At 40.1% G+C, this 21,175-nt stretch overlaps 2 protein-coding genes across 3 annotated transcripts; one reads left to right on the top strand and one right to left on the bottom strand.

The window, feature by feature from the left end:
• Positions 1 to 4,662: 4,662 nt before the first annotated feature.
• LOC118408434 lies at positions 4,663 to 8,728 on the top strand. The gene is made up of 4 exons (XM_035809247.1): positions 4,663 to 5,192; positions 5,698 to 5,815; positions 6,877 to 7,115; positions 7,828 to 8,728. Exons 1-4 carry the CDS (start codon positions 4,941 to 4,943, stop codon positions 8,467 to 8,469), a joined length of 1,251 nt encoding a protein of 416 aa, XP_035665140.1. The 5' UTR covers positions 4,663 to 4,940; the 3' UTR covers positions 8,470 to 8,728.
• A 617-nt stretch (positions 8,729 to 9,345) lies between these two features.
• Positions 9,346 to 21,042, bottom strand: LOC118408432 (dihydroxyacetone phosphate acyltransferase-like). Of its 2 annotated transcripts, none has more exons than XM_035809245.1 (15): positions 20,079 to 20,287; positions 19,480 to 19,656; positions 18,933 to 19,062; positions 18,029 to 18,232; positions 16,949 to 17,100; positions 16,263 to 16,393; positions 15,327 to 15,547; positions 14,597 to 14,863; positions 14,392 to 14,471; positions 13,786 to 13,926; positions 12,930 to 13,038; positions 12,328 to 12,421; positions 11,758 to 11,819; positions 11,150 to 11,262; positions 9,346 to 10,620 (listed from the first exon to the last, which is right to left on the bottom strand). In XM_035809245.1, exons 1-14 carry the CDS (start codon positions 20,250 to 20,252, stop codon positions 11,195 to 11,197), a joined length of 2,010 nt encoding a protein of 669 aa, XP_035665138.1. In that variant the 5' UTR covers positions 20,253 to 20,287; the 3' UTR covers positions 9,346 to 10,620; positions 11,150 to 11,194. The 2 variants fall into 2 exon arrangements, with proteins under 2 accessions (XP_035665138.1, XP_035665137.1); XM_035809244.1 differs by lacking the exon at positions 9,346 to 10,620 and adding an exon at positions 20,899 to 21,042 and having other exon boundaries at positions 11,083 to 11,262; positions 20,079 to 20,276.
• Between the last annotated feature and the right edge of the window lie 133 nt (positions 21,043 to 21,175).

The following is a 21,175-nucleotide window of genomic DNA, read 5'->3' as shown; positions in this document are numbered from 1 at the left end:
CGAGCGAGCGAATAAAAAAAAAGTTTGGCCAAAAAAAAAAGTTGGTTTCAGTATTATCAGTTCTCAAGTTTCCACAGACAATCAGGTCCCGGTTCACGTCCACCTGGAGATGATCCTCTGGACCTGAACGGGACCTATCCTGAATTTACTAGTACATGTACAAACCCCTACCAAAAATACTTTTTTTTTTCTTTCTGTCCTTTTACATCTTATTCTTTGACTTTTGAGATTTATTTTGGCATTCTCTGGCATCAGTTATCAGTTTTTTTTTTTCAATCTACGGAATATTTGTGCTCATTTTACAGCTGCTTTGCACAATTTACTATGTGGTCCAAAACTTTTTTTTTTTTGGAAATGGCCGAAAATTGGTGCGAGCGCGGATGTCATCCATATAATCAAATCAACATGGCCTTAGGCAGTTTGAACAGTTCAGCAGGCTGCAGCAAGTACATTGTATGGATGACACCAACGGAGACTGAAGATATATATTACGAGTGCGCAAAAAAAGATTCCGGTAAAGTAAACAAGATGCCAACAATTTCAAATTTAGAGACAATAAACTAAAAGTCTGTAACATGATTTGAACCGATAAATCAGGTATCACAACCCAAAAGAGTTTTAGTCTCGTATTCAATGATACAGTAAGTAACGTTAACTCTGGTGTCAACATTTTAAAAAAATCATTAAACAGAAAAAGATTGGTGTTCTTTTGACGGGGAAGATTGCCCAAGGAAGAAGGCCCTCAAATTCTGCAAACCGGTAGCTCACATTCCCAGTGGCTGCCTAGAAAGTGCCTTAAAACTGTCCTTCTTGAATATGTGTAACAAACCATAATACATGTATGAAAGGAATGAATGTGAGGTAACGTTAAAAGAATAAGTATAAGTCAACGATGACGTTATTTGCTAAACGTTTGTGGCGTAAAAGTTTTGTAGCAGCAGTGTCAAAGCATTCTTTGTACGTTTAATTAATTAAGTCCGTTCCCGCTGCCATGTCCACCCTCAGGGTTGACCGTGAATCGCCGCAAAGCCTAACGTGATATGGTTAAGGCGGCTTTGCCATGCCGCGATTGTCAACCCTGAGTGTGAGGGTGCCGCTGCCCAATGATTCTTATGTGTGACTATGCGTGCCAGTCGGCATTTATAAACAAACATGGTCCGCAAATTGCCAACAGGAAGCCAAAAACAACAGCAACGCCCGCTGGAGTTTTGCTGTAGTAACTTGTAAGTCTTGTAATGTTTGATAGTCAGGTAACATCACGGTGGTGGTCAGCTCAATGTGTGCTGATACAGAAACGCCGCCTTGTTGACACAATTATCATTAATTCAGGTGGAATGATTTTGATTTCGTATCTGTGATTGGTCAATTTCGTAATGTCTTCAGCAGTCTCATTGGTAGAGATTGGCCAATGGTAGCGTATGAATTTAACACCTACAGTACATTTTACCCTGTCCATCAAATTTATTTGTCTGTCATTGGTTTACTTTGTCCAATCATATCAACAGTAGATTCCGCATAAGCCAATCAACAACAAGTCTGTTCCATATGTCAACGAAAGATCTGCATTTTGCTTTTTGATCACTAGGGGGCACTGTGAGACCGTAAGCAATTCAACGGCAACCGTGAAAAGGCTTTGATGACTGACTGACGACACATTTCGTTGTTGTAACTTGTGAACTTTCTGAAGTTTGCTGTTTAAGTGGCAAAATCTCTTTCTCACCCATCTTGTTTTTACTTCGCCCTATCTCATTCTTTTTGCAGTCTGCATAGGATGTCAACCATAAAATGTACTTTCTGTGACCTTTTTACTGAGACCCCGCGGGCATAAAGCTGGCTCACGCAAGTAGTTAGACGAGTCACCAGAGTTTGTCCTGTGCGACACTTTCAGGGTGACCTGTTGTGTTTGTTTATACCATATTTCTAGACAAAGTTGGTTATCTTTCAATTTCTCCCATCCGTGCACCAGGTAGGTGGAGATATCGTTGAAGGTTTTCAACTTACCCAGTTGAGACCGACAAGTTGCTTGATAACTTCAATTTTGGTGACAACCCATGTTGTCGTGTAATTTTCCCAACCTATTTGTCATGTCACATTTACGCCATTAGAATCCTTACAACACGTTCGCAATGCAATTGCAGGGCTCGAAACACCTCCTGCATATGCAGGTTAGTGCAGGTAAAATTGGAGCTGTGCAGGTATTTCTGGTGTCTTGCCTGCACCTAGCCTAACCTGCACTGTATTGAGTTTTATACATAAATGTCATATGATGTAGGTGTATGTAGATTTTTATTGGCTGCATTGAATATTACCACCAATAAAGTATAAAGAAAAAAGTAGCAATGATTCCTGAACAATTTTAGTATGATCCATACTTCCTAAATTCAGAGTGGTGCAGGTAAAATTTGCCTGGTGCAGGTAATTATGTGGGCGAAGCCACACATTTATTATGTGGGCGAAGCCACACATTTAGTATTCTCTACAGATATTCCACCCGACCAATCAAAACTCAGAAAAAATGGAACCTGTAGCATGCAGTCCACGTTTCCAGCTTTTTGATTGGCTAACATTCTGACTGTCTGGTGGATACGTCAGGGGTATACCTATCAACGCACAGGTCACAAAATGGCACTCGGCAGCGCAGTATCACAAAAACGTTGAAAATGCAGCAAGTTCAGAGCATCTAATCGGCTAAATAACAACATAAAAATGCCCCACAAAAAATATTCTAGTATTCTGTCCAAGTTTTAGTGAAATACCTTCGATTATAAGCGAGAAAAATAGCCAGCGGAAGCTCGCAGGTTTTTTCAAGCAACGCAATACATTTGTATACCTGTTAAAACGAGCGCTCGTAACATGTTGTAGCACTGGCTCAATGGGATCAACGCTCCGGGATCGAATCCGTGGACAGACAATGTTTTTTAATTTATTTTTCTTTTTGCTGCATTTTCGCGAAAATGTTGCCTTTCTTGTTGCTTCTTTTCCTGCGATTTTTGCTTTCTTTTCCCTTCGCCCACATCCTGCATTTTTTTTCAAAAATGTTGCCTTTCTAGTTTGGAATGTATTTGGAAAATGTATTTCAAGCCCTGAATTGTAATGCTATAAGACGTTTTAACAACTGTTGAATAGCCTTTTCAAGGCTTTAGAATGAATATTCACGATTATCGATTAGGATTAGTGTAAGACTTCTTTAAGAAGTCTTTTATGCAAAATAACGAGACAAGCGATGATTCTGAAGATTCAAATAATTCAAAATGAATGTTTCAAAGATGGGCCCTGTTAAGTGATTCGGGAGCTCGAGCCGACCATATTGATACTTGTCTTGACCACGTCACATGTCCCCTCTATATAGGTCATTATCTGCAGATTATTCATCTAATCTGGTCTTTGTCGCTTTACAAAAGTCTCATGACGTTTGTGTTGCACCAAAGTATAACCTCCAACAGACAAATAGACTCCTAGCCCCTTGAGGCCACTTGGCTGGTTAAGTATTCAATGTCTTGCAACGCTCCTCACCGGACAATTGCTTTTGATTGTACAGTATCATAATCAAAGTATTAACTAGGTGTTGGTTACTAGTACCATATTTATTGCCGTTCTTTGGGATCGATGATTTTGCTGGAGTAGGGTTACACCATGTCAATATTTTGTACGTGTTTATACATAAATGTAGGGGGCCGCCAACATTCATGAGCCTCGGTGCAGAGTTTGCTCATCTGTGATTAATTGTTACAAATTTAGTCGATTTTGTGTACATAAAGATGTGGTCTTTTAAAAAATTGCACTGTCCTCTTTAGGAAAATATGGCTTTAAGAGTCATTTCATGGAATACGGCGCATTAGCATTTCTTTATTCCAGTTGATTGCACAATGAGCATATATGTTTCCCTCGTCAGCCGTTGAACTTTTTACCTCAAGTCAAGTTAAGTGTAGAGACAGGCTAGTTTAACCGGTTAGACAGCATCTCAGACGGGGTGTGTCATGGACAGGTCAACTTGAAGGTCTCGAACGTTGTCACCAACTTTGTATCACAGGTGAGAATATATTTACTGTACAGGTTCTGGGTGAAGAAATGAAGGCTTTCTTCAGTCGCTGTGAACCCTAGGTTTAAAAAGCTTCATAGCATGCAAGTTATCACACATGTACGTGGCTATTATAAAACGACAGGTGCGAACCTGAACCTGGACCTAATTGTCTGTGAAAACTTGAATGGACGATGCTGAAAACAATGGTCCATTTCGCTGCAAAGGAATCTGTATGATGGAGTATCCGACTTCTATTGGCGTTTTAAAAATCCTATCTATATAATGAATGAATGAATGAAGACCTTTATTGCTCATTTTTGCCCCACTGGGCTAAGTACAGGTCACATGGTAAGAATTATATATATGTAACAATGGAAACAATCATACACATCTATATATGCAGATTTGCGTCTAATAATAATCTATTCTATGACATTCGACTTCCTCTCGCTTCTTGATAATTGCATAAATGTAGCTAGCTGTATGGTTGGTTAGAGTTGGTTTATCGAAAGCTGTCAGGAACATAAATTTCTCTTTACTATTCAAGTATCTGAAGTGGGGATATTTCCTTGACACATAGTCAAATAAAATGCTCCTATCGCTATCATACAATGGACAATCCACAGTAAAATGTACTTCATCTTCTACTTTGCCTAAACTACAAAATAACACTAATTCCTCTGTTAATTTAGACCAAGTTTGACTGTCAAAACTTGGTAAAAATGACCACCAACTCTCCTCTACTTCGCTTTTGTTATGTTCTTGGGCCGGTAAGCCCCAAAAGACGCAAACGCATCCCGGTATAAGCTTTTGATTTTCAAATCGGTGCAAAATCCGGTCCATTTCAGGTCCATTTTCCCTGACCACGGTCCAACAAGAAACAACAGTTTTGTACCGGTACTCACTACCCCTGACTATAATGATGGCCTATCTACGACAAGTACGCTGCAAAAGTGTATACCACAAAATGGGACTTCACGTGTTGAAGCCAACAAGCATGGACGACTTCGAGCCAGTTGAGACAAAAGTACCAGTGGGCAGCCCAGCCCGGTTCTTCAGAGACCACGGCCGCGACTACTTCGTGTGCTGTGCCGATTTCCAGACCCTGGCGCTCGTGTTGGTCAAGCCAAAAGAAATGTTTACTCTTAAGGGAGATCCTTTCTTCAGGGAGGTAAAAGGATGATGCTGTGTTTGTATGAAAGTTACTCTCCATGCAGAGGTTTGGTTGTTTTGACGCTTTTTAGGAATTTTTGCTGGCCGGTAGAGATGAAGAAAATGACACAAAATAGCAAGCCAGACAAAACATTTTTTTGGGAAAAACGTCCCAAACAGCATGAGCCGAATCTCTGTTTGGATAGTACATTAAATAAAGAATCGGTATTGGTGATGCAAAACGATTTGTACGTAAGCCACTAGATGACATAGTTAAGACCACCTTTCCCGAGAAAAGCAAAATAATTCTTAATATCTGACTGACACAGTTTCATAAACTTTAAGTCTAGATTTCGCAACTTGCTATTCATACCTATAATGACCATGTACTTGTCATTAAATATGCAGTGCGAGGACAACAGATAGATGGCGAATATGTTCTCAGTGATATACTGATACACAATGTACATGAAATACATGAAGTTTTCCATTGCGCTGATTGTTGTAATTTTTCCGGGGTGAAGGCCTTGCGACGACAAGCGGACGAACTCCTGGTGATTCCGTTCTCCGAGTTGGCAGACGTGGCTGCTGAGGTTGCCGCTGACGTGGCGAACATCACGACTATTTTTGTTCATATAACGAGTAAGTTAGAAAGTTGTATGCACTACTGCTTTCAAATGATAGCAAAAAAAAGGCTTAATGACCCGCCCCGAGGTGTACATGTATATGGTGTCTATCTGGCTATTATCTATTAGCTACCGAATAAAACCACCGAGTGAGCGAAGAGGGTCATTAGCCTATCCAAACGTACCCGTAAAAGACATACAAATTCTTTTGATACCATACTTGTAAATGCACTGGGTATATGAGAAATGCAGTTGAAAATTTAAACGTGTCCTTTTTGGTACTTAAGGAGATTACGGATTTCATTTTGAAACCAAAATTTCCTTAGAAAATATTGTTGCTATTTTGGTATGTCAAATATTTTCAAAATCTTCTATACTGTACTGTATTGGTGGACATTCCTACCTGCTGGCTGTTATTCTGATTGGTCAATTAATGCCCTGTCCACTATCCTTCTGACTGTATCCGATGACGGTGTTTAATGCATTTAACACTGGCGTTTAACCAATTTCTCCATGTTACGGCGTCATATAACAAATATGAAATGGGACCTTCTGATCGGTGGACGGTGGACGTCGCATACCTATATGATGATAAGGTGCCAAATACCAAATTGAATATTGGCGCTATTGGAAGTCATTAATATCAGAATATGACCGTGATTTTATGGAGCAGAACTGGCCAATACTGGCTAAAACAAAGTTATGAATCTTGAATGAAAGTTCATCTGTGACGGTAATGAACATTACGCTGCAATTTAGACTTTTGTACCCGTACACAAAATAAAGCGCTTCCCAAGAAGCTTCCGATCATTCCTCTGATCCTTCTCAAGTTAAAACCGATACGGGGGACGATACCGACTTCCAAGCACCGTTGACCCTTTGCTGACGTCACACTTCTGGTCTGGATGTATGGCATGGGCTTCGGGTCATCTCAACTTGAGAAGGATCAGAGGACTAGTCGAAAGCTTGTTGGTAAGCGCTTTATTTTATGTACGGATATAAAGTATAAAATTGCAATATTAACTTATGAATCATATGGTGAGGCTCTAACTCCTCCATTGTTTTGCTAATGTTCAGTGCGCTGCGGCTCTACACTACTGATCAAGTCGCTAGAAGCAAGCGGCCTGATGCACAGTTTGTCCGAATCTGACGTGTACGCCAACATTTCTCGGTACGTCCTGTCAAAGAAGGCCATGCCTGAAGATGTCACAGAGATGTTGTTGGAGGTCATTCGACACATCAACACCCTGTTCAACTACACTCTCCTGCTGAAAGACCCTTCCAAAACTATCACCTGTTACAAAATGCGCGGACAGGTTGGTACAACTCGTGGGTTTAAGTTATATCCTTTCTCCTAACCTTTAGTGGTTTATCATTAATATTATTATCATGTGAACATTCACACCGAAAAAGCACAAAATGTTTGTTTGAACCTTTATCTATTCACACATGCAAAGTCATCATCTTACTACGATATAATGGGAAAACTCTGTAAATTCACCTACACATGTTGTAAGAAAGGGGAAGGATGTAAATTATAGATATGGATAATTCATAACATACTATAGTTTTGCTATCGATTATCTTTGTGTCCAATTTACTACATTCAACCCCAATGTGTGTAGTTAAGGTTCTCTCTGATAATGTTGTTCCGCCCGCCCTGACGTTGATAAAATGGGCTTATTTTACATACTCTTCGTTAATGCAGACTAAACATACCATGATCAACATTACAACACATAAACGAGATGACGGGACGGGGGATGACACAGGTTATCCGGCACTTTACGGCCAGTTGCTTGCTGCAGTCACATGACTGTGACATCACGTCCTGTAAATATCAGTACACCGGTCCACGTCAGCCAAAAATTTGGGCAAGTCCCAATCCCCTTAAAGTGTCGGTCATACAAAAGTTTGGCCTGCATTCATATATAATGCCATTTTTTGTATCGAATCAGGTCAACTTTTATTATATGTTGCATATTGCACATGCAATGCCGATAAACTCCACTCTAATTGTGTTCACAGGTTTTCCCCATAGCGGATCTGTTGCGGAGGGCCTTGCCAGAAGTGAAGACCGTCTTACTCTACAGAAACCTCCTTGGTACGGTGGACTCTTGGGCTCACGTTATGGCCGAGAGAAGCTACTGGAAGTATTGGTTAATCACAGCCCTTAGGCTAGATTCTTTCTACATCAACAACTTCCTTCATTGGGCACCAAATTCTCCATGGGAAAACCCAGTGTTCAGGTGTATCCCCGTCCCGCACGGGGTTGTTTGGTTCACAGCATGCGTCTGGCTCGAGTTCATGCAGAAAGCCCACGACCTGACGAAAACAGATGCCCACCGATGTTTCGACGTGATCCTAAGATACGAGGAGCTGTGTAAATACAAGGAGAAGATGGTCGCGAAGGTCATCGAAATTCTTGGTATCAAGTGTGTTAGCGAGGATGCAAAACTGAAGATACGAGAAGTGTTTGGATTCAACAGCCAGACCGGACATTCTCTCGCCAGTAGGGGACCGTGTCGGGGAGATAGTTGGTTGGGGCAATGGGAGATGGGGATCATTTCAAAGATTCTTGATCATGTCAATTGCGAGGAGATCAGCCGACCAGATTTTGTACTTAACGGGACCATGACACAGATATATGATACCAATGGGATCGTTTAGTCAGTCTGCACGAAGTCCTCCCTTCCGGTTTCAATTGGGATTGGGCTGTTTAAAAAAATAACGGTACAGGGCATCGTCAGCAGTCTTGGCATCAAATGTGTCCATGAAGATGCATAACTGAAGATAGGAGATGTTATTGGATTTAAAATGCTATTTCCTGCATTTTTAGGGCAAATTTTGCTGCCAGACTAATCCAAGCAACGTATTTTCACGATTTTGAACGCTGAAGACGATAGCTGTATTACATTTCTGTAAAAAAAGATATGTTTGAGGGCGATGACCCCCCCCCCCCATATTTTCACCACGTCGTTGTGAGCGCCAGAGGCGCAAGCCGTCTCTAGGGAGGTCTGGAGAAAATGTTGAAATCTTGACCCTCTGAAAAGTCATTTCCTACACTTGGCTTGTAGACTAAGCTACATTGTAAGTTCGATCGTAAATTTTCTTTCTCGATCATAAAATTTACTCACTGTGCCCTAACCATGTTTAGATAGCCGAATTGACGGTTGCAGACTTTTCTTTCTTGCTATGGCTAGGTGTATGAAGTGATTCTTGTACTGTCAGTATGAGGCAAACTTACCTGTCCCTGGTGCTGAACACTACTATTACTAACCGGTAAGCGAGCATACCTGTCCTTGGTGCTGAACACCCACAGAAGTAAACACACCTGTCCCTGCAAAGTGCATACCTTTTCCCAAACTACTAGTATATACTTCAAGAGCCAAGAAAAAGGGTGCATTTAAAACTGTCCTTAAAGAGGCTTCAGCAGCAAAAAAAAAAAAGATAAATCAATAATTAAGTTAAGATTATTCAATTAAACATCAATAATGGTAAGAAATTTAAGACACAGAATGGCAGAGAACATAGTAATGCCACCAGTCTACCTATGAAACAATTTTTATTGTCAATGCAATTAAGACATTACCTCCTCCATTGAATATGTAAAAATTCATTATTATTCATATTTTTTCACATGCTCTAACTAAGAAAATAAACACCGCATTGCACTAAACTGGCCATACTACAGAAAAGGAAGAAATCACTGTTTTTCAGGAAACTGCCCAATGATCATGGTACATAGAGTGAAACAAATCACAGCAATATTAACTTAAAGGTATTCAAAGTTGTGAGCTTGAAACAAAAGGTACTAAACAGCCTTTTTTGGTGAAAAAAGTAACAAAACCTAGTACGCACTTCAGTGACAAAGAAAGTGATACATGTAACATTATATCACCCAAAACAAATGGAAAAAGTGCACTGTACTTGTCACAATTGCTTCAAAGTCACTACCTTTCCTGGAATCAAAGATAGAAAACTAAATACATGACAAACCTTTCCCTTGAAAATCTGAAATATTCAGTGCAAAATCTTCAGTTGCATGAACATGAATCACAACTGAGTGATAATACAACATATGAAATCTGACAGATTGAATACAGGCCCTTTTCTTGTCCTGTAAAGTCCTTGCCCAGAGAGTTTTCAATTTTCTCTGGTACAAATAGAATAATTGCCCCACCAACTACTGAAATGCTTGTTCATTTTGTAACTATTGTATAAAATTAGAGTATTCCTGGTGCCAACAATTGTTCTTAACCATTCTATCTATTTCCAACAATGCATCATATCATCCAAACAATACATAAATCAAATGATTAGCTGCACATTGTTTTCTTATTACTGCATGATCACATACAATGTATCAATTGCAAACCTCGATTGCATATTTTTATATCAAATGTATGGCAGATTTTTCAAACAACTGTGTTGTTACATACATATAAAAATGTCAGGGGTGCGACGTTCAGCCTATAGGCTCCACACTTAGATATACACTGTGTATTGATTCTAATTGTAATATAATTCTTAGTTGTTACGTCTTCCGCATGGTCACCAATTTGTCTTTGTTACAGCTTCATTACAAATATATTCCTCACCCTACATAACGTATACCTCATCCCTGAAGAACCTATATCCATTCACCTTCCCATCGTAAAATTGTTCTATCTAGATAAAGCAGCATTCAGGTTTATGTGTATCACAAGAAGAAAGTGACCACTGCCTTCTTTCTTATTGTGCCCTCAGTTTACATCCATGCTGATTCATTCAGATTGTATGATGCCTTTGATACAAGTACCTGCCTACACCAGTGCTTAAAGGGGCATTCCACTCCAGAAGGGAGTCTTGTTTTCCAATAGATAATGTGTCAATGAATACATAATCAGCCAAATTTTGTGGAATTCACCTTGGGATGAATTATGTGATGTGTGTTTTATAAAACAATAATGACACTCACTAAACCCATGCAGACCCTACCCATTCATTCCCTATACGCATCTATTAGACACTTTGTTTATCGTACATACTTTCGGAATAAATGAGGTACGCTAAGCACACCGAGAAGGCAAATTGCTCATAAGATAGCAAAGAATACAAGAACAAGACGAGATTTCTTAGCGAACCTGAAATTAGTTTTGTAACCTTACCTAAAAGTTTTGCATTGTATTCAGCCATAGGATTAATTCAATTAGAGGGTACTTGGGGAGTTTAGTAGAACATTGAATGCTTTTGAGGCATGTGGAGCAACTGGGTACTTTATTGTATAATGTGAAGTAGTATGCAGTTATCACTAAGTTGTTATCTATCGGAAAATAACACTCCCGTGTGGAGTGGAATGCCCCTTTAACGGTAGTTCAGGTAGACAAAATCAGGCATCTCTAGAGTATCATTGTCAGAGACGTGACTTCACAGGGATGACTTGCACTGCTGTCTTCAGGTCAGGAACTGCAATGATTGTTTCTAAATAGAACAACAGAAGATAGATTACTTTGAACTTTATTCATCATATATACCGCATTGCAGACTTATACTGTCTAAGAGTTATCATAATTAGAGCATTCGAATTACTATTGAGATAAAGATGGCTATGTTATATACATTAAAAAAGATTAGTTTAACATCCAGTAATAGTTTAAAGTCAACCAATATGCGTTAGTTGTAGACATGCAATATCTAACAAACTCTGAACACAGTCACTGGTAAAAACATGACAGTCAATTGTCTTCTGTTGCACCTATATTGACTGCTTCATACATTTAATCTCAAGGGTTCTATGAATAAAATATTGTCTGTTTCAAGACAAAAGAGTCTACAAACATGGACTGCGTGTTAGCATGATTTCAATTATAGATCCTTGATTCACACTCTTCAGACAATAAACTTACTGTATTAAGTAATTTTCAGACAATAAACTTAGTACTTTAATTTGGACCTTTGGAAGGAAAACTGTCTCACCTATTTGTTTGGATAAAGAGAAGATCTCTCCTTGGACAGGAAGAAACAGCGCATGTCCATTACTGAAACAAGATATATGTATTAACGTTACATTAGGCAACATACATATGTCAATTATTTTTAACGTTAGGATTGACAGAACAAGTGACCATCATTTTTTTCAAGATGACATGAGGCCAGAGTGTAAGGTTTGATCTACTCACACTGAGAAACTCCCCCCCCCTTATATTCTTGATAGTTGTTGTGGGTTAACATTAAGCTTTGGCTCAAAGACGGGACTAGCAATTAACACCCTATCCTAGCGATGTCCTTTACTGAAACTAGGTACTCATTTCTACCTAAGATTTAAGTCGTCATATACATGTAGGTTACCTACTATCACAAGTAGAAACAGATCTGCCATGTAAAGTCATCAAAGTTTTGTATCTGAGATAATTCCAAAATTTCACAACAAGATTGATTAACAAAACAAGTGATCAGTCTTATACAATGTATGACACCATAAAATTTATGTATGGTGCACAACATACAATCAAAAACAGTTATCATTAATTTCTGGGTGTCCCTCACCTCTTGAATCTCTTGACTGCTCCCATAGACACAAAGCTAGTGATGGAGTTCCCCAGCATGTCTAATGACAGGATCTCAAATCTCTTCACAAGTCCTACAACAAACATGAGAGCAAAATAATTATTAGAACAAAGTCATCAGCCTAGAATCTCTATATATAAATCTTCAAGTTCCGAGACAGTACCACAATGAGTTGAATTTTACATGTTGTAGATTACACAAAATGAGCAATCTGCTTGGGGCACAAACTGACAACACTTGCTTCTTTTGACATTGAAAAAACAATCAAAATCAGTCAGCATGTCCAGAACAAAAAGACACAAATATCTGCCCTGCTCTAGCACCCAGGACATCAACTGGGGAGCCCCAAATTGACCTTTACATAATAATTCATCAGTCCTAAGACTTACTTCATACAGACACACACAGACAGACACACCAAAAACAACACCTTACTTTTGTTGGAGGACACTAACAAAGCTACGTCTGTTTATAAGGTAGGCATACTGTCACATTATGTGCACTTCCATCCTTTGCTCAAGGCATTGTTACAGGTAAACTGGGAGGTCCAAACAAGTTACAGTTAATCCTTAGGAATGTACCATTTGTCAGAAGGGTAGCCGCCATGTCCTGTGCACCCCTGGTCAGCTGTTGGGTGGTGCTGCCGCGAGGATCATCCGAGGACGCTGTCAGGAGATACTGGCACATTGTCTGAAGAACAAAAAGCATTGTGTAAGTAGCCCAGTGGTTTAAATGACCCAGGCTATGGACCAAGAAGTCATGAGTTCCAAACCTGGTTGTGTTGATCATCATCCAATAAGCACTAGAAAGGGTCGCAGACTTAATAGGAGGATGGGACGTTCAGCTGTGGTCATCATACTTTTCAAAAAGGGCTTTGGGACTTTCCCCAATACAATCAACCTGTACCTCAACTGTTTATTGGGTTCAACTGTTTTGCACTATCATACTCATACTCTTCCCCAAAGGCTAAGTCTAATATAATGGAGAAAGCAGTATGTAAAAATTTGAGTTGACTGGAGATTGAACTCAATCTACCAAATGCAAGCAGTCAAACACTCTTAATCCATTGGCCATTGCACCCGTGCCACTGTGCATCTGGCAAAAAAACAACAACACTAGAAACTAGAAAGGTTGGTATTCAATAATGAGCAAATTCAGCATATTTCAATCCACCTACATGTACCTACATTTGTACTTAATGTGCAAAAATTGACTGTTCCAATATTGAATGAACTGTGAGAATGAACTCTTCATAATGCACATTTTAAGTCTAGAAATCACCCCAAATCCCCGTCCTTTAAAATTAAGCCGCTTCAGGGAAAGATGATATTATATATACATATAAATAGTGTTTGGTTGAGCAGAGAAACAAAATATGTTTCTGTACCTTCTAATCAACACTAATTACCTACTCATGCCGTACTTGAGATTACTTACCCAGTATCCCAAGAGGAATGGAGAGAACATCTCATGCAGAAAACTCTGAAGCTTCTTCCCTGAGTCAGTAACTCCGACACAACCTCCTCTCTCCTCAAGTACATGTGCTCTGGACAGGTACTGCACTGCTGTGTCAAAGTCCTGAAGAATAATTACAAGATAACTAAAAGATAACTCAGAAAAAGGAGCAAGGTCTAGCACAAAGCTAGCACATTTTGCTGCATTCAATTACAGTAAAATATTCCAAGGCCTTATAATGTCACATCTCCAAACTGGGGCCCGGCTGGGCAGCTTTCAGGAATGAAAAGTATGGTATAAAAGACACCAAACTACACAAGACATAAATATAATAGTAGTGGGCATCACTTAGGTATATTTTTACGTAATACGTTTCAGAATTTATTTTTTGTTCCTCGGTTTGGAAAATTGTGATGCTAGCCTACTAGTAGACAATTGACAATCAAATTAATGCTTTTTTAAACCAAAGTTTTCATGAAGTAACATTGAAATATGAGATCAATAAATACAATGGGAAAGTTTAAACATTGTCAATCAGACATTATATGTAATTATAAACAGAATCTAAGAGTTGACAACTAGTATTACCTGTTTATCTTGTCCAGGCATGAAGATGAAATCCTTCTCTAGCAATCTTCTTAGGAACCCGAATATTCTGAACAGTTCATCTGCAAGAGAACAATATTCTTAATATATTGACATGTGAGCATACACTAAAACTCTACAGCATTACCTCTGCAAAAATTGGAGGTATTGTGTTTGGTCTGTGTGTAGAAAAAATGATAACACAAACCTCTTGTTTGACTCCCATCCTTGCTCAGCGCCATCAGGACCAGTGCGACCCTCACAAACACGTGGAGCAGCTGGTTGGTTCCCGTGACGACCATCAGCCGCACCTCGGCCTCCTCCATCAGCCTGTGTTTCCTCGCCATCTCAGTCTCCATCTTGGGTCGCGTCGGCGTCGGGAGGTTCAGAACCACCCTCCCATTGGCTCCCAGGGTGACAACATGATGGTGAAGTTCTAATGCAGACTTTACAATGTTACTGGGGTCTGCCTTAGCTGTGAGGGATGAAACAAGTACGAGATAAATCAATAAAATTTAATGTAGACTCGTCTTTTGATTTTTGATATCGTGTGATTGAAGGGAACCTTAAGTTTGTGAGTCGTTGATAGAGTCAGACTATGATTAAAGATAACGCTAGTTCACCTTTATCCGCTGGGTAACCTATATCTGTTGTTTTTAAGAATGGTATCTATAGATATCGGACGGTGGTTTCAAACTGCTTTCTTTCAGTTTGGAAAATATCGCCCACCGTCCGTCAACTTGATATCCCTAAATGACGTGTTTCTAAAAACAACGGAATAGGTTACCCCGTTGATAAAGGTGAACTAGCGTTAATGAATTTTGTCAGACACATAACTCCGCTGGACCAAGAAGTCATGAGTTTGATTCCTGGCTGTGTCACTTGCATAACGAGGGAGCGTAAACGTAATTTGAGAGCAATGAAAGCTTTTGTTTTACCTGGCCAATTAACAAAGGCACCAAGACCGACTGCTTGCTTCTTCAGCCAGACTACCTCGTGCACAAGCTTCTTTAGCAACAGCCCCTGAGGATGCTGGGAGAGGACGGCAGCAACCAGTGACCAGGGTGAGATGACCATGTACTTCTGTTGAGCCAGGATGACTTGGTGGGCAAGGTGCTGGACAAAGGTGTGCTCCTCACTGGTGAACATGGACATGTGTCTGGGGGTGGAAACACAGGGAACAATGTTACCAGAACAATGACACCTTGAGAATATGTACAACATACATGTACAATGTCCCCCATTGCCTTTCAGTACATGAGGGTTATGAAGTACATGGGATTGATGTGTTCAATTTTTTTTTGCCTTGGACTAAGTACTATTGGTTATATAAATGCAGATACACCTTTGCAGATCTCTTAAATGTCTTCACAGCCTGACAAATATTATGCATCATGTTAACATTGTAGCTTAGGCCTAGGAAAAAATGTTGTGTTTCCTGTTTCTGTCCAGTTTTACACTTTGGCCAAAACTCTTAGACTAGTGATACAATACAGTTTAGTAAAATTGAAATGCATTATAGGAAACTTATTCTTTCAAATTGAAACTTTAATTTTGTGCACAATGCCTACAAATGTGATATATAATCCTTCATTAGATAGATAGCGGACACAAGGTTGAGAAGTCATGGGTTTGATTCCTGGCATTCCTGACTTGACGCTGTGTCCTTGGGGAAGGCACTTTACACGACTTTCCTCACTCCAACCTGGTATGAAAATTGGCAAGTTGGGAAGGTTAAAGGCTGCGGAAGAAGAATATTGGGCTTCCCTCCATATACCATTCCGTAAACACAGTAGCGAACAACAATGTTCTGCCCCTACAGCTTACAATGCTATTTACCATTACCTTTACCTGGTAGACAATCTAAAACACACCTTGGATGTAGTCCGTGAATACTGCGGTCGATTCTTCCCTCTGCCAACTTCCTAACTGACAACGGTTCACCAAAACAGACGTGGATGTTCCCATAATTCTCTTGTAGCACACTACGTGCCTTCACCAGTCCCTGAAAGAAACAAATTAAATTTTAAAGAATCAAAAGCATGTATCAAGCATGTGTATCAACCCTACGGCAGGCCTTCGGATTGACTACATGTATTACATTGTGGTTAATTTTATGCTAGTATCTACCTCATCTATATCATAAGTATCTACAGCGAGAGGTCAAGGTCAGAGCATACTTTACCACACAGATTGTAACGTTAACATGCCTGACAGGTATATACTGGGCCCCCTTCTTGGAAATCAGATTTTGTATACTGTAAATGCATTTAAGTTTGTGGGGATTTAATTTTGCGGTAGCGGGATAAAGGACTGTTTGCAGTGGTTTTAAGTTCATGGTGGCATCATGCATTGTAGTCTCTTACTGCCAATAAAAAATGTTTGCGGTAGTTTTAAGTTTGCGGTGAATTGGCATCCCAAAAACCGCGAACATAAAACCACCGCAAAAATGTCTGTATTTACAGTAAGTTGAAGGGTAATAAAGTTGTCTTGAGATGAAATAGATGGAAACATATATGAATTTGCCTCTGTTATTGTTTGGACCAGCTAAATTACTTACTGAAGTGGATTCCTTTGGTTTAGGGATCCCCAGCAGCTCCCTGGCGTACAGGGTTTCCTCCAGGCGCCGGTCGTAGCTGATACTGATGGGGACGACGGTAATGTCGTACACTGAGCCGGTCAGGAACGGTTCAATAGCTGCTGACAGGAGACCTAGAAACACAAAGGTAAAGGTAAACTGTAAGGTAGTCCAATACTAGCCTTCTTTTGAGGCTGTAGGGGCAGTGCCTAAGGCCACACCAATCTAATTTCTTGGTTCACGGATTTTTTCATAAAAAATATGGAGCGAGAGGGCGAAATAAAAATAAAAATTGTAAAATGGTTGGGGTAAAGGTAACAGCTAATCCAAAACATAAAGAAAAAAGTTTTTAGCTTGAAAAAAGTACAAAAGCACTATTATTGTACAGTAACAGCACCTGTACCCACACTTTAAGGAGCTTATAATACAAAGGCCAATTTGCTACACCAGAAAGTTGGTGAATGGTTTCATTAATGGTGAAAATTTGCTGAGTGGTAATTTTTATTTTTATTTTTTTCTCCAAAAAATAGGAGCGAGCGAATCCGTGAACTAAGAAATTAAATTGGTGTGGCCTAAGGCAGAAGAAAACAGAGCCCATCCCTCCCCTTCCACTGTTTTTACACCTCCAGAACCAAAGTCAGATACTTATTTTTACACTTAGGTGGAGTGTTAGGATAGCCACACCAAGTGCCTGTTTCAAATTAAAGGCACAACTACAATGGCATGTCAGGGTATTCAAACCCTGTACCTCTGGGTTTTGAGTCAAACACCCTAACCCTTGAACGCCAAGACATTATAACATGAAACATTACTTCAAAGTTTGTAAGATGCACTATGCATTTGTAGATATCTACTGGGAAAGAAAGTTTAAACTTCTTCATGCTGCCTAATAACCAGTAACCAATAGAGCATTTGTAGCCAATGGCTATTTTAGCATGCAAAAGGTTAAGCTTTGGTCATGTTACCTAATATACAGACATACAGACACAGACGAGATATGATTTGAAAATACTAAGAAGGATAAAGAATTATCATGGTGACATGTACATTTTGTAGACTTACCAAATTTTGGAGAGAGTGATTTCGAAGTGCGACTTCTCGTCCCCTCCACAAAGAACTCCATGGGCGAGTCTCCATTACGTATCAGGGTCTGAACATACTCTGTGAACACTGCCCAGTAAAGCCTGTCTGAACCAAATGACCTCCTCATGAAGAACGCTCCGCAGTTTCTCAGCAGAGTTCCCACAAACTTCATCCCCATGAAATCTGCAACAAGACAACAAACAACATTTAGAAACTGTTACAGTAGATGATCCTGATGTTGGCTTTATGATGATACAGAGCACTGGAAGGACCTTGTAACATTAACAGATCCAAATTTGTATTCACACTGTCCCAGCAGCTAAAATTGGAGGAGCTTTAACTTTAAGTGATGTACAGTGCAGAAGAAGCATAATCTGCAGAAAAGAACTTTGCAACAGAACTGAGTCAGCTTACAGGTATGGCTTATGTGGCAGAGGCAGGTAATTTTTTTGTATAGGACTATCTAGCCATGCATAGCCAAAGCTACATGTATAGGGTATAACACAAATAAGTCCATGAAAAGTACTGTAAATGCATTTAAGTTAGCAGGGATTTAATTTTGCGGTAGCAGGAAAAATGACTTTTCGCAGTGTTTTTAAGTTCGCGGTAGCACCATGCACTGTAGTCTCTAACTGCCATCATGATGGAAAAATGTTTGCGGTGGTTTTTGATTCGCTGTGAAGCGGCCACGGCGAAAACTGCAAACATTAAACCACCGCGAAAGTTTCTACATTTTCAGTATATTACATTAGGATCTTACCATGTTGACCAACAGAGGCCATACACCCTGTGTATACAGCCTACGATCCACCTTTCAAACTTCAACGAACATACCTTGAAACAGTTAACCTGTCAAACAAAGGTAAGGAAACACAAGACTTACCAGCCCCAGCAGCAATGACAGGCAGAGGAAAGTCATAACAGTAGGCCACGTAAGACAGCATGAGGAAGTCGATGTAGCTGCGGTGGGAGGGGAGCAGGAGGACGGGCTGGTCCTTCGACATCTTAGCTAGCTGAAAAGAGAGATACGATAAATGTAGATCATGTTGGATTGCCCTAAGCCTTCAGGCAATCCCACATGAGGTCGGGTGTACGTTGGGTGATTCAGAATACAGTGTAACTGCTCATATTTCATTTAACCACAGATTGCAATGCAAAATTAGCCTAAAGTTGAGACAATTTGGTGTGCTTGAACTAAAAATTGCAACAACAAACAATTACTTCTTTCTGATCAATAAGGCTTCTATGACAACCCAACACTCCAATCAGAAGCAGGAGAAGCATTACGACTCTTATAGTATGTTTAGTTGTGCATTCAAACAGTCTGCAAGTATTTTGCTCCTTCCCATCTTTTAACCTCTTCTAACTAATCTAACATTAAATGGTCTGTAAACAATCACACAGCAGGAAAAGAAAAAAAAAAGACCAACCTTTTCCAGGTCATCCCCATTGACATAGATCCTCTTGTACAGAGCCTTGAAGATCTTGTTGAGGAAGTAGGCAAAGAACCTGATGGACCTCATCCTCAGGTTGTGTCCCATCTCCTCAACCATGGCCCTGGCCTGGGACAGCAGATCGTCTTCTGATTGGTCCGTTTCTGTAGCCAGCTAGTGAGGAGGTCAAAGTTAATCATAAGGTCAGAGGTAGTAGGAAGGAGATCAAAGGTCACCACAATGTCAAAAGCAGCATCACTAGTGAGTTCAAAGGTATCATAAGGTCAAGAGTAGCACAACTAGTGAGGTCATAGGTTACCATAAGGTCAAGGGTAACACCACTAGGATGGAGATCAAAGGTCACCAAGAGGACAAGAGTAGGACCACTTCATATCTCATCATACTTTAAGCAACAAACAACCTATATCAATTTGTGAAGTTTGATGATCAACTAACATCAGAAGGGTGTATATCTAATGTACAAATGTCTGTGTTTATTGAATCATAATATGGTTGAATGTAATCTAAAGAACTCAGTCTTGAAGTTATTGTTCCTAAGTATTCAAATGACATATACATTTTTTGTATCCATATACCTGTTCAATGACACTGAGCACTCGTGTAGAATTCAGCACATCTTCCTTGACTTTCTCTGGAGCACGCGGCTTACAGTGTTTGTACCGTGGTGGATCGTATGCCTCCATGGAGAACCCCAGGTCACTGTACTGCCGCTTCCCCTCCAGGATATCCTCATACTCCGGGCGGCTCATGGTTCCCTCACACCTCAGTCTGGTCTACAGGAGCAAGGTCTGAAAAGCAGAATTTCTTGGGTTCTTTGCTTGGCATTAACTCTAAAGATAGAAGCTAATGGTAAGCTGCCATGAAGCCCTCACATCTACTTGCATGTCTAACCCTCACCTGACAGAGAACAACAGACGATGAACCAGTGTTTGTGTGTGTGTTTGTGTATTGCGTGTGTGTGTGTGTGTGCGAGCTTCTTATAATTACCGGTAATAAACCGTATTTAGTTTAAGCGTAACATACCACTTTTGCTCAGTATGATAAAACTTTTTTGCTTAGTGGTTAGTGTTGAAAATACCACTAACAGCTAGGCTAAAAGGCTGGCGGGCTTGGGTTTGATTCTTGTCCTTGGGAGCTTGGAGACTTGGTTTCTACTTGCCTCTTGTGTTTCAGTGAATATATCTATGTCTCCACTGCAAACATCGCATAACTGAAAACAACCGTGAAAACTCGATTTTCTGGCTACTACGAAATTTAATTCCCGTCAACATTTCCCCTATTACAGTAAAGTCGTATTTATATTCAATGGCAATTTGGTGGACACGCCCATGTCAATTACCATGAGAATGGCACGACCATTTTTTTGTTAAAACCAAGGACAGCTAAACCACTCACCTTCCAATGACAGTACCCTGTCCTTTACCTCTGCTGATCCTGATCAAATCTGTGCTACAGCACGAGGTGATCTATGGGGATCAGTAATTAGAGCAGTGAGCGTGATTGGACAAACACACGGACAAGCAAACATCGTACCACTAGCAACACGCGCGCAGGGGCGGGCCGATTTGAAAACCCGGAAGTGGTGGCGTCACCCTCAAAATATTGCCATTCTATCACCACGTATAACATTTCTCTTGACAAAATTTTGTGTAGACGTCATTTGGTCCATCAT

The sequence above is a fragment of the Branchiostoma floridae genome, unplaced genomic scaffold (genome assembly GCF_000003815.2).
Source record: "Branchiostoma floridae strain S238N-H82 unplaced genomic scaffold, Bfl_VNyyK Sc7u5tJ_1584, whole genome shotgun sequence".
Lineage (NCBI taxonomy): Eukaryota > Metazoa > Chordata > Leptocardii > Amphioxiformes > Branchiostomatidae > Branchiostoma > Branchiostoma floridae.
This window is presented reverse-complemented; position numbering and strand designations above follow the sequence as displayed.

Excerpts from the sequence above, each read along its gene's own strand:
- LOC118408432 (XM_035809244.1), bottom strand. The coding sequence starts at position 20,252 with ATGAGCCGCCCGGAGTATGAGGATATCCTGGAGGGGAAGCGGCAGTAC. Across the intron at positions 14,472-14,596 it reads GGATGGGAGTCAAACAAGAG|ATGAACTGTTCAGAATATTC; the intron begins GTTTGTGTTATC and ends GTTCTCTTGCAG. Across the intron at positions 11,263-11,757 it reads CTCTTTATCCAAACAAATAG|AAACAATCATTGCAGTTCCT; the intron begins GTGAGACAGTTT and ends TGTTCTATTTAG.
- LOC118408434 (XM_035809247.1), top strand. The coding sequence starts at position 4,941 with ATGATGGCCTATCTACGACAAGTACGCTGCAAAAGTGTATACCACAAA. Across the intron at positions 5,193-5,697 it reads GAGATCCTTTCTTCAGGGAG|GCCTTGCGACGACAAGCGGA; the intron begins GTAAAAGGATGA and ends TCCGGGGTGAAG. Across the intron at positions 5,816-6,876 it reads TATTTTTGTTCATATAACGA|TGCGCTGCGGCTCTACACTA; the intron begins GTAAGTTAGAAA and ends GCTAATGTTCAG.